General features: G+C 47.9%; 1 protein-coding gene across 1 annotated transcript in view; it reads left to right on the forward strand.

The window, feature by feature from the left end:
• LOC115317823 overlaps positions 1-12,729 on the forward strand; it is a 31,400-nt gene extending 18,671 nt beyond the window's left edge. The window contains exons 3-5 of the mRNA XM_029977480.3: positions 10,845-10,936; positions 11,018-11,092; positions 12,585-12,729. Of these exons, the coding sequence (XP_029833340.3) occupies positions 10,845-10,936; positions 11,018-11,092; positions 12,585-12,718 (301 nt within the window). The 3' untranslated portion in view covers positions 12,719-12,729. The remainder of the gene's footprint in view (positions 1-10,844; positions 10,937-11,017; positions 11,093-12,584) is intronic.
• Positions 12,730-13,368: the final 639 nt, after the last annotated feature.

Raw genomic sequence — 13,368 nt, forward strand, 5'->3', positions numbered from 1 at the left:
AAGTCAGATAATCGAAAACGCAATCAGCGCGTTCGGTCACGGCGTGATAGCATGAGATGAACCTGCTCACTCAAAATCGAAACTGAGTGGCCAACTAGTTCCCAGAGTGCATTGCGTGGTATTTCGCCGCGATGGGGCGCGTCGGTTTTGGAAGAAGTCTATTATTGTTCGGTATGTTTCGGTTTTTTTTTTTTTTCAGACGATACATTTTGTCTGCAGCATAAAGGCAAAATATCAGACTATCTTACGAAGCACCGATGGCGCTATAAAGCAATAGTAAAACGATTCACCACTGTTGGCAGCATGAGAAACACGTGAAGAAAAAAAATCATTTAAATGAAGTACACGACACGTATCCCGAAACCAACTTTTTCAAACTAGAACATCGTGAAAGTACACTCTAAGAAAAAAGGGAGGAAAAAAGTAGCAACGGCGCGCCTTCCTCCCTTCTACCGACGCGCCTCCAAGCGGACACGAGAAAAGGGGAGGAACGAAATGTTTTTCTCCTTCTCCAGGCAGACGGGAGAAAGCTTTCGCCCTCCCGACTCATCGTCTTTCGGTTTCGTTTTTCGAGCAGGTCGCGCACGTTGTTTAATAAATAGCTGTTGAGTCGATTGAGCTTCAGCAGCAGCGAAGGCCGCCTGTAATTCCGTCTTCTAGTTTAAACGTCCAGAACATTTCGGTTGCATTGACATTTTTATCACTAATTTTATCAAACGAGCAAACGAAGCCGCTAGAAACAGCGAAGTCCCGGAGCAGTGCCAGCAGCGCCACGTACACTGGGGGATGGCCGTCTCCGGATTGCGCTGGGATTGCGTGACTCGCGCGGCACGGAACTACAGCCACTGCAGGCTGCAGCACTACAGACTACAGTAGCGAAAGCACGCGGAACTGTGTCGACGTTTTCGACGTTATGGAAACCGCAGGAACTGCGTCCAAGACAGGCAGGTTTTGCTGCCGGCTGCCTGGGTGCCTTCCCCCCTGAGTTTGGTTCTGTTTTCCGATGCCGAGTGCAACCGGCGTTCAACGTGGTTTTGTGTTTGTGCGTGTCAGCAACATAGCTGCAACATCGTGATGGCAGTGTTGTGGGTTGTGAACAGAAGACTGGAATTATCGCCGATGTGACCATGTGTTCGCGTATCAGTGGTGTAACAAGAAGATAAGATCGTAAACTGTTGGGCATTGATGCCGCTGGTCGGGTTGTGATCGGAGGGGGCGGGGTGTCGCAGGTTGACATTCCGCTTTACATTAAAAAGTTTAATACCACTTGAGGGATTACGTGCAATCGATCAACGTGCGGATAGTCATGGTCTGAACAGTAGAAGCTCCTATCGTACAGTGGCCAATGTGACTGTCGGAATTGTCTCGTCCCCGACAGCGATTGTGCTCAAGGGCAAGGACTGAACAGTACGAAATCGTGACGTAAAGTACGTATATTTACAGTATGGAATTTCGGCATTAAAAACAATAGTAGGTAAAATCGAAAAAAAAGCTACCCTTTATTTTGCTGTTTAATTATACGGTTGCTGGAGAAACTGCCCTCCGTGGTGCGCTGGGATGAGCGCTAGAAGTTTTCGGGCTCGCCACGGCGTAGTTCCGTACACTTGAACCTGCCGCAAGTCGCGGCTTTGACTACATTCAAGTTGATCGAAAAGCAATTTCTCAGTCCGTGAAGCATCACTTCCAGCTACTGAATATCCGCTCTACAGAGATTAATTCAAACGGCAATTGCAGCTCTGCGCGAACAGCACAAATAGAAAAACAAATAGAAATACAAGCTACGACGTGCCGTGTGGGGAAACAAACTCGTGGCTTCGAACCGCATTGGAGCGGCTTGATTTATTGGCTTTCAAATAATTACGGCATGATTGAGCGTTTACTTTTTAATAAGAGATTCGACCCCTGAGCCATTCAAAATACTCTCAGAGGTATGACATTGCAGGGAAAAATTCAACATGCTGGGAATATTTTTTATTGCTTAGGGAGTCACCGATAAGTTCCGCACGTTCAAAACGACCAGTATAAAAGACGGAAACGCAGAGCACGGGTGTAGTGTTCGGGTTAGTGTGGTGTTCCGTTGTATTGATATTTGTGTGAGCAGTGCATGTGCTTAATGTATGTTCACCTGATGTTGTAATAATGTGTATGGGTTGCATGTGTGTATAGTAGAGGGTCCTCAGGCGCAGTAGTGGCCTGAAAGAAGCAAATTATTTTTTGTAGAACATGAATTGGGCGGTACCTAGCGCCACCTAGCCTAGCTACTTGCAATTACTCTGCTTGACCCCGCCATCTGGTGGCTAGCGATTTAACCTTCTTTCACGCTACGCGATAAACAGCGGCTTTGAGTTCGTTCTTTCGAGAGCGGCTTTTAGTTTCGCGGAGTGAGTTTGCCCTTCTCCGTGATGTGCGGTTGACGAAGGAATTGTGATTCGAGGAACACCAAAGGTAAGACGCAAAGTGCGCGAAGTAACTGGGTATCGGTTGTCTCCGTTTAACATCGCAGTGCTGTTGACGAGAAGACTGAGTAACTGCTTTCGAAACGCAGGTTTCTGTACCTGTGGGGGGAATCTGGCTTCGGAAGTAAACACAGTTTGCGGAAAGCTCGTGTTACGCTTTCATTTGCTGCTGCTCTCGTCCCGTACAAGAGACGTAGCGTCCTCGTTAAGCCTTATTGGGCTCGATTTGCTTGATTCGGGGCCGCCATATTGAGATGCAAGCGACGGAGGAACTTTGCTCCCCTGCTTCAGGGACGAAGGTTTCTCCCTTTCTAAAGGAACATAGGTTACAAGACCGTTCCTCCCGTAAGGGAGGACTATCCGTACCCTTTTTTCTAAGAGTGTAGAGCAGTTTTACAAGAAGAAAAATTAATCTTTTCATCTACTTTCATTTTAACGTTAATCTTTCTTTAGATAGATGCTCTGGATATCGATAAAAAGCATTTCGAGAAGCGCTTTGACGTCACATGACTTCAGTTTCGCCACTTGACAGGCGACACCCCAAACCGACACTTGGAGGCGTTAAGGGTGACCCCAGCCTGCTGGAGTCTCTTGAGGACGGCGTCGAGTCTAGCGCCGTGCTCCGGTTTGTCCCTGCCGAAAACGAGGATATCATCCACCATGTTGACGCACCCGTCGAGGCTCTCGGAATACCCGACATCTGGCGTTGGAACACCCCCGGGCCTGAGGTGATGCCGAAGGGATGACGTCTGTACCAGTGACGCCCAAAGGGCGTGATAAACGTTGTGTATTCCTGGCAGCTTTCGGAGAGACGCACTTGATGAAACCCTGACGACGCATCGAGTTTCGAGAAGACGACAACCCTCCTCAATAGTTCCAGGACCTGGTCGATGATCGTCATCAGTGTCTCTCTCGTAAAACGACCTGATTAAGCTTGGTTAGGTCGAAGTAGAGGCGATAACCACCAGCAGCCTTGGGTACCACGACAAGGCCGGCGCAGCACGCCGTAGGTGTCTCAACACGCCGGATGATGCCTTGTCTTTCCATTCTATCGAGTTCATCTTTCATCACCCCTCGGAGAGGAATGGGGCTCCCTCTGGGTACGCTTAGCGAGAAGGGCATAGTTCTGGGCTTGATCCGAATGTGGTACACGTCAGGCATTGTACCAAGTCTCATGAAGAGCGGAGCAGCAGCTGCAGGCGGCGTCGGGGCGGGCGGCGACAGAGTCGTCTTCGGCAGGCCGGCGTCGGTTATCGAATCGACAAAGTGGACGACCCCTAGAGCGACGATTGCAGCGTAGCCTAGCAGAAGAGTGTCCGCGCTGCCGACGACGCACAGCACTGGTGTACTGTCCGGCCTCGCCATGCCAGGATAGCCGGGAGCGTACCGAGAAGGTTGAGACGGCAGCGTCCCGGACCGACGAGTTGCTCGCCCATGGGTAGGTCTAACGAGGCAAGAGATCCCGAAAAGAGCGGGGGACGACAGAAACGTCCGCGCCGGAATCCACCTTGAACTGTAGGGGGTAGCAGTTGAAGCGTACAACGACATACCGGCCGGATGCTGGCGACGATTCCACGGAGCGCAGCTGGATATTGCTGAGGCGCTTCGTTCTGAAGCGGCAAACAGATGCAAAATGTCCTTTTTTCGGCAATGGTAGCATGCAGCCGTCCTGGCTGGACACTCGGAACGTCAATGCGGTGCGTCGCTGCAGTAGTCACACGACGCTTTCGACCCACGAGGGTGGCTGTCCCGGTCCTAATCCCGACTTCGAGAAATTCTTCATCTTTAGAGGCAGGCGCCATCTTGGTTGACTTTCTCGACGCAGCGACGCCGTTGAGGAAACTTGGCTGCGAAATCGTTGCTTGACGTTTCTTCTTGTTGTCAGCGTCCTCGTGTTGTCGAGCCAGCTGGAGCGCTTCTTGGAGCGTCAGTTTCGGATTCCGGCAAAATTGGTCGGACAGACGTGAATCTTGCAGCCCGACAACGAAACGGTCTCGTATGATGCAGTCCTCCACTTCCGGTGCCGGATAATTGCACATTTTGACGAAGCTACGCAACGCCGTGAAGAAAGGGATGATGGTCTCGCCTGCCAACTGTGTGCGCTTGTGCAAGCGACTCGATACGTACACCTGGTTTACGGGGTACACGAAGTAGCCTTTGAGCTTGGCTGCGACGTCGGTGTACGACCGGTAGGCCTCGTCGTCCGTCATGATGGACGAAAGGACCACGCGAGGTTGGGGACCCACGCCGTATAGGAGGGTGCGCATTTTGGTTTCTTCAGACGCGGCGGACAGGCCCGATGCAAAGGAGTAATCTTCAAATCGCTGGAGCCAGGCAGGCCAATGACTGGATTCGTCGAACGTGAACGGCGGCGGGGCCCGTAGGGAGAAGGCAGCGGTTGATGGCAGGAGCGGCGAGACAGCGTGAGTTTCCAGGGTGTCCGGCACCTTGGAGCCACTGCTTACACCATAAAGAAGGCTCGAGAGCGCAAAGCACAGACGCGAGCGGCCGGGGTGGCCGAGAGTGAGCGGACCCGCCGGCCACGTGTGCCGATTGAAAAAAAAGCCCCCAGGTCTATTCCGCACATCGTTTCAGAATACAATCGCAAAACCCGGAGGTAGCGCCACGATTCATATTTATTCGGTCGCTACACTAGCGTCCTCTACAGCGACGGCGCTGGGAAGCCGCGCGAGCCGTGCGGGAGGAAATGGGCGGGTGGGAGCGGTCTTCTCTCTGGTGGTCGCGTCGTCGTTGTCGCCGTCAAGCTGCTCGCCGGGGTCGTACTCCTCGTTAGCCCTAACATCCCCTTCGTTAGGGCTAGCAGGTAGGGAGCCGTCGCAGTGGCAGCAGATAAATGGGCTTACCCCACTTGTTTCAAGAAGAAGCTTCTCGGCCGTTAGCATTATACATCGATGTACGCGATAACGGCAGTTGGCGCAGCAAATTTAGTAATCTTATTAATAATAATAATATTAATAATAGTAATAATAATAACAATAATAGTAGAATTAGTAAGCCTTCATTGGCGTTAGGTTTCTCAGCAGTAGATGAGCAATTTAGCCAGTGCAGTACAACCGCTAGTCTGGTGTCTCTAACGCACAGCATGCGGTAGTGATGCACGGCCGCATGCCGGTACAATGATCATCTAATCGAAACAGCGGGAGTGGCAATTGTACCCTGGATCCCTGGTTTACGCAGGGAGAGTTTTCGCTCCATGTGCACCGAGCTAACTTGGGCGCCGACCCACCTTGCATTAAAATCATTTTTTTCGTTAGAAAAAAAAAAAACGATTTTTTAGAAACATTTATGAGCCATTGCATTTTGTGAAGTTGGACGACCAGCGAAAATGTTTAGCATACCACACAGACCCGCCCTGAGGAGCCCGAGGAAACTATACACGCGCGACGGGCCCCCCACCCCGGGAGAGCGGAAGAAAAGGAAACTGTACGGTTCGTGTACCATATATATCCATGGTTGCGTCGCCGCAATATAACAGATATTCCGTCGACATCGGCACTATCAAATGGTATCGGTACAATTTTCCCGATACGACGGAAAAATCGACAATACTCGCACGACTTTCCCTACCCGAGGCCAATATCGCCCCGGGTAGAGTCAAGGTAGAATCTCCTCCAATCCCTTTACACTTCAGCGGAGCGAACGGTGGAGAGGAGGTCGCCTTCTCTCTAGCGTTCGATCTACTAAAGTGGAAAGAGGTGGGAGGAGCTTCGACTTCATTCTTGACCTGTCGCCGACTATAGGCACTCCAGCGCTTGGAACGACGACGAAGAGAGGGCGGTACGAGCGTAAACAAGGCCGACGCCGGTCGCACAGACACAAATCTTTGAGAAACCTTTATTATCTACCTAAAAGTCTACTGACTTTGAAAATGGTGCCTATTGATAACTACTCTGCTGAATAGAAAAAATTGCTAAATTACCTATGCATCAAGGAGAATGATGGGATTGGTGTTCCACGCGCCGCACGTGCCGGCTTCTGCAGCAGTAATTGTTCTAAAGCAAAAACCTAAAACAAAGGGAATCTTGCAGACGCGTTCTTCAAAGCTTTATTTTGACGATTTGCCTTCAATCTTATATACGGTGAAGGCGTGCGCGTGCGGAGCGTGCGGCGGTACCAGCGTAAGGGTTTTGGTTGCGCACACAAAACATCCACAGAACACTTTCCATAAACAGCTTAAAGCCGCGTAGAGAAAGGGTTCGGTCAATGGAAGGCGCGGGCAGAGCCAGGGCGTGCACCCGACTCAGAAGGAGGGTTTGACATGCTCGCTTGACCAACCAGAAGCCGAAAAGTATCCCCTAGCGTTATTAGCAACAAACAGTTTTAATCATTGGTATACGTTGTTATGTGGTTTTAATAGGCGCGTAAGAGAAAGATATAAGAAACGAATGTGGCCGCTCGAACTGTGCTTCGCTCGAACGGAGTGTGACCGCTCGGAGGTCAGATTCACGGCAATCGGCGCCTGGCGTACGGATTATATCGATCGTTCTGCTAGTCGCGCTCTTCGATTATGATTTTGGATGACCGTGAGTGAAACCTCGCGTGCACAATATTTTCAATCGCCGGGAGTTTCTCAGATGCACATATTAAGTTTGCCTCTGGCGGCCACCGCCAAGGAATTATATCCGGCTTCTGGTTGGTCAGATTCGAATTAGTGAAGACGCCCTGGGACACACCCAGCACGCTTTCGGCCAATGGCGCCTCCTCATTTTTCTCCTATACTTTACAATTAATGGCCAAACTCTCTCTGTACACGGCTCTGAAGAGCTTTGCTGTAAAAGCTAGTTTGATTCTGGAAGAAAATAGAACATGTAATATCTCCGATCTAACTTCGAGCACAAAAAAACTCTTTCATTGCGTTTTTTTTTGTTTTAGAAGGGGGAGGGGTATTTTTTACCTGAGAAACACCCACATATTGCCTTGTGAGGGCAGACTGAAAGGTACAAGGACATTTGGAATAGACAAACGGAAGATGTAACAGAAAAACTGGAATATTGCCATCCCCACAAGAAAGGCAAGCTGTTGATCGGTTAGTTAACGAAAGATGGATAGTTAATTCGAAAATTACATAAAGAAGCTTTGCATTTGTCCTTTTTTTGGTTTTTAAATATTTTTGTCTCTTCAAAAATACACAGGTGTAGTATTTTCTTTATTATTCTACGCGTACCTACTGGCCTTAGAGCGACCCATGCAGCCTGGGGGCAGCGCAACTGAGCAAGCCACATTCTTTCTCACAGCGCAATTTCAAAGATGAAAGCGAACTTTTTTTTTTAATCTTAGCTTCGCATAACTTAATGATGTAGCGCGGAGGTGGCAGCGATCAATATCATAACGTTACCTAAGTTGTGTAACAACCAAGTAGGCGGGTACGCCTCCCCCCCCCCCCCCCCCCCCCCCCTTTACTCCCTTCTATCCGCCTCCTCTCATTTGAATCCCCGTCTCGATTTTCGTTTCAAAACTGTGTGTTCCACAGGGTACGGTGAAGCGCAGTCTTGACAGCTGTGCTTCGAAACATGGGCATTCCATTGCAATTACCATAACACCGCTTGCCTAAAAACGGTGGCGTGTCGTACGACTGCACACTAGCTGTGGGGAAACAAACACTGCTCGTGTAAGCAGTGTTTGTTGGCTGTTCTTCAAGAAAGCTAAGGTAGTAACGGTGGCAGCGTTGGCCTAGTGCCCCGACTGACAATATTTGAACGCGACTCATTGTTTAGAGTCCAGCTTTGCATGAGCACTTCATTTGGCCTCGTGGTAATCAATACGTGGCTTGCGTTTATATCACACCAGCGGCACTTCTGGCTGCCTTTTTCCCGAGCGTATATCGTATGCAGCATACATGCCTTATATTAATTTTTTTTTCTAGGCAAAAACAACTAGGAATGACCCCAAACGGCCTCCAGCCAACCCCGCCTTAGTGCTGACATTTTCGTGTCACCAGGGGAGGCCAAGTCGGGACACAAATTGCAAAACGAGTGCTGCGTGAGCGCTCGGCCTCCAGTCAAGTTTGAGCCGAACGCTGGCGCAATCCTTGTGTCCAATTTGTGGTTGGTGTTGGCTTTCGCTGATTGCGACGTCTTTATCAGCATTACGGTTTTGTTACCTAAGAGGTGCTGCTCCAGCATGGGGCGATGGCGTCACGTGCAAGCCATGTATAGCTTGACAACATTCGGGTAGTGGCACGCGTCCAGTCGCTACAATAGGTTACCGGTGTTTTCCGCCGGAAGTTTCGTCATTGGAGACGAGGCGTTACGTGAATTCACGCTTCCGATTCGTTCGGTGTGGGAATTCGTCCAGCTGCACCGAGAGCCCTTCTAGGTTTGGTGGCCGGGCCTGTGTTCGCGGTGAAAATGGTTCACTGCTCCGCGGTACGTTGTTCTAACGTGAGCCATAAAGGGTACAAGATGTTGCGGTTTCTGTGGAACGAATAACGGAAGCAGTGATGGGTCGTCGCTGTTAAGCGAGCGACGGGGCAAAATAACCTGTAACCCCCAAGTGTCGGTGCCCGTTTATGCGTGGGTCATTGTTTCACAGGTCAGCACAGCGTGTTCTCTCTTTCTTCAGGTTGGGGCCGTATGAATTGACAATTTTGAACAGAGACTCTTGGCACCCAGAAAAAGGTCTCGATTAACCTGCGAAGGGATGAGCGAGGCTTTCGGTAAAAGGCATTCGCGAGAACGCGGGATATGATCTCGAAGACGTCAAATTGCTTGTGATCTTCGCAGGCAATCGGTTGTTCGCGCGACGTTTCGTCCACCGACCGTTTCGTCGGCAGCAGCGGCTCTCTGATGTATTCCTGTGAATGGACTCTTAAGATTTATACCTTGGTTGATTTAACAGTGTGGAATAACTTAAGAGCACGCATTCAAACTCAACAAACGGATATCAGTCACATAAAGATGATCCTCAGCTTGTTATAAATAAACAAAAGCGAGCAGTGAAAACCTATATCTTCACGGATAATAAAGCGGTCGTGCGACCCTGCGTGGCCCACGTCAAAACCAACTTTCTCACTCAACATCATAAAAACAAAATGTGTGGGGGCAGAGACATGACACACGTTGAACAACCTAATTGAAGTATAAGAAACTCGCGAATATTTAAAAGCAAGGGTTCCCGCGTAATCCAATCTCGTTGAAAGGAACTTTTTAACGGAGGTGTCTTCGATCGCGCGAGGAAAGTACGCCAAAGCTCCGATCGGACATTTTAGCTACAGCCGCGTTCCACGGTGTACATATGCACCTATTTCAATTAGTGATATGATATAACGTAACCATCAAAAAATAAAAAAAAGGCAATGAGAAATGCTGGATCAAAAGGAAAACAAAATAGCTAACCTAGCCTGAGTTTTCATGCGAAAATCCGGAAGGCGCGCCGCCCGCACCGCTCGCCGCTGGCCGCCCTCACTCCGCGCTTTCGTGGCCGTTCTCGATGCTTCTGGGTACCGATTCCTTCTTCACATATCCGCAGAAGTAACTTCAGATGCTCCGAAGTTCGTAACTAACCCGGCAGCAGAGGGAGGCGGCTCAAATTTATCGGGTTAACACCCGCAAACGCTGCCATAGCCGTCATGGTGCTGCGTCGGCTGCTAGCTACAAACCGGATGTGAATGTTACCCAGAGCGCTTTGCGACTGCTGCCAAACGCAGGTCACCTATTCACACGGAGGAAGCTTATGGGGAGGGATGTGTGTGACGTCACTACTCGGCAGATCCAGCGGGACTCCCTTCGACGCCAGTGCTCACACGAACAGAGGAGATTTAAAACGGTAACTTCTGACGACGCAAAAAAAAATGGGCACAAAACTTAAAGACTGAGAGATAAGACGTACAAAAAGAAGGGGGAGGAAGCGATCAACGTCGCTTGCTTTTAGTTTTGTGTAGAAAGGGATATCCGTGTTATTAAACGAATTTAGCCGTCATACTCTCAACAACAGGACTCGCTGTGAGCTGACGAGGGTTGAAAACTTGAAGGGTACATGAAAGGGCGATACGTTATTATGGTAGCAGCGCTGTTAGATGAAGAAAAACACCAACTGCTTTCTGCTAAACAAATTAATAAATATATGCTTCTTGAATGGGTGAATGCAACACAAAAAGTGGAATCCAATGCGTGCGAGGAGTGGCTTGACGACAACGTTGATGAATATCAAAAACCCTTTCAAGTGCTTTGGAGGAGTGTGTGCACGAAAGCACCCGCTGTCAGAAGCTTCGTGTCGATTAGACCGCGGCAAACACCTCGTCTTTTTTGCCCCGCTTTGACGACAGGAATCCGAGTCCTCAAAATGATTTTGCAATTATATCATGACGTCATAAGGTTTTCCGTGGAGGACGTTTATTCGAACATGACATTTGCTTTACAACCGTTACAGGTTGAAAACTTACTATGACATGAAAACAGGAAAATCGCCAGAATATCAGTCTCCCAACTTCATGAATGCCTCCAGACACCAAGGAGACAGAAGTAGGTTATTTCTGCGGTCATCTTTTTAGTTTGTTTGCTTGTACTTTTTGTTTTCCAAACTTCCGCTTTTTTTTTTTTCAGCGATATATTCAGGAACAATATATCTCTTGTTGTCGGACTGGAACACATGTGCTCTGTTTTACCATAAAACTACAGGTGAGAACTCTTTTTTATACTTTGTTATCTAAAATAAAGGGTTGTTCAAGCAGGAATTCAATACGGCATAAAAAAATCCACCTAAAGAAGCCCATGAAGCAGGTTCTGCTCATTCAAAAAAATCGCTCGCGCCAAAGTGAAACCAAGAGCTAATCAGATCTCTTCCCAAGGATAAAGAATTCTAGAAACGGAACAATCAATCAACTATTCTTCAGTGAGATAATCTCACATGCGATCGCTTTCACACAAGATCTGCAATAGAAGCTCCGCATCCAGCGAAAGCATTCTGCCTTTGATAAAACTTTCGCGCGGGCGTGCAACCAACGAACGACGGGGAGCAACAGGTGCGTGCTGGGGACGGAGCATCTCCAGCACGCAGGGAGTATGGGAAAGTGAAACGTCATGCTCATGGTTGAACTGAACATCCGGCGTTATTCGTCTAATTCTTTTTCGTGCTCCTTAATTGACTGGGATCCTTCTACTGTTTACCGTGATTCGTTCCCGCCTGCTGTGAAGGAAAATGAAGCCACACATTCTTTTTAATTAGTGTACTCTCGGTGCTGTACCGCGATCAATCTCAAAAATCAAACTAGGAAGCTCCGACACTGCACTTTTGCTACAAAAGAAGAGCTCTATAGTGGGACGAATTCGCGGAACTATAGAAGTAACTCCACGGATCAATCAAAAGATGCAAACAAAATGAAATTTTTCTTGTTCTGTACTCGTCGCAGGAAAGCCCTTTTCTACTCTAATTATTCGAATGTTACTGTGCCACATAAGATTCACAAGATAGCATATATATTATCTAAAATGCACCTACATACGTCTTAAATATCTGCATGAAGAGGGGATTTAGGGATGCTCCGCCAGGAGCCGGACTTTTGTTTTTACTATAGTTTTTGAAGTGAAAACGGGTATAGTAATACCAAATCACTATTTATGGCAATATTTTTATCAATCAAATTAATTTGATTTCAGTCACCCATATCTTATATTAATTAGGTAAATTTGATTTTTTTTCCTCTGGCTTGTGCGTCATCTCCTTCGCTTTGATTGACACGAGGGGCCCGTAGCGTTCGCTCTTTGCGAATTTATGGCTACTTCACGTGTTTGAGGCGAGCGCGTTGTGGTGCGTTGCGCCGTGCATCACAGCGCCTCCCCACTTGACCGCCGTAAGGGTCACCATTGGAACAGCTCGACGCAAGTGGGTGCAGTTGTAGTCGGTTGCAACCGAACGAAGCTTTGTGAACGAGCTGTTACGGTAAAACGAGGTATCGAAAGTGAACTAACAAGTTAACAATGTCGCCATTCTTATTAATTTCTTAGGCATCTTAATTCGTGGGCAGCCTTGGCTGTGATTTTTTTCTTCTTTTTTTTTTTGTGTCTTAATTATGTCTGTAGTACCATGAAGCAAATTCGACAATTACAATTAATTAGGAAGTAATTCCGATCTTTTAAGTTTTTTAATGGCCCGTGAATTTTTCTCTTGCAGATGACTGCGAGCTTTGGGAAAAGAAGCGTCCGGGGCGCGATGGAATGCCGTCTTCTTTCTGCTCAAGATATATTACCGCATGCAACGCCAAAACTGTCAATTATTACTTCAACTATATCGAGTGCCACACCTAGTAGTTAAAGTGGGGAAAAATTACACTTTGTTTTCATTTCAGTGGTCACTTTTTATTTTTGCTTAAATATATAAAAATCGCAGGGCGGGGATACTTTCAGCTGTCTCGACTCTATGCTCGTTAAATATAATAAGCTGTATCAAGCGAAATATTAAACAAAACTCTGATATCTAAATGTCACACAATGTCTTGTTTTGCCCCACGGGTCCCAACGCCTTTAAAGTGCATACTTTAATTAAGGCAAAAAGAGTGTCAACAGTGCGAGGGAAATGACGCTGATGCTTGACACTTCCAATAGCTTTGTTCGTGTTACCATAGCGCCATGAAACCCTTGTTGTTTTGCTTTTATACGTTTGGTCTATCCTAGACGAAAGGAGTCAAAAATATGGCTCAGGAGCATTCAGGAGACTCGTGGTTTATGACATGGTGTCATAGAATGCCAGAGTGTCACTTTTTGCCCCCCGCGTATTTCTTTAGTTAAACAATTATTTTGTTATAAAAAAACAGCCACAGATCGCTCACATTTGGCCTGGACAGAGCTGATAAAAAAATAAGAATAAAAGTGAAGATTATCTTGGCAAAATAGTCAGTGCAAATTGGGGTGCATGTCTCGAAACGAAGCCTCGCGCTGAATTTTGCGCTTTTCTGGCG

The sequence above is a fragment of the Ixodes scapularis genome, unplaced genomic scaffold (genome assembly GCF_016920785.2).
Source record: "Ixodes scapularis isolate PalLabHiFi unplaced genomic scaffold, ASM1692078v2 PGA_scaffold6__148_contigs__length_123643588, whole genome shotgun sequence".
Classification (NCBI taxonomy): Eukaryota; Metazoa; Arthropoda; class Arachnida; order Ixodida; family Ixodidae; genus Ixodes; species Ixodes scapularis.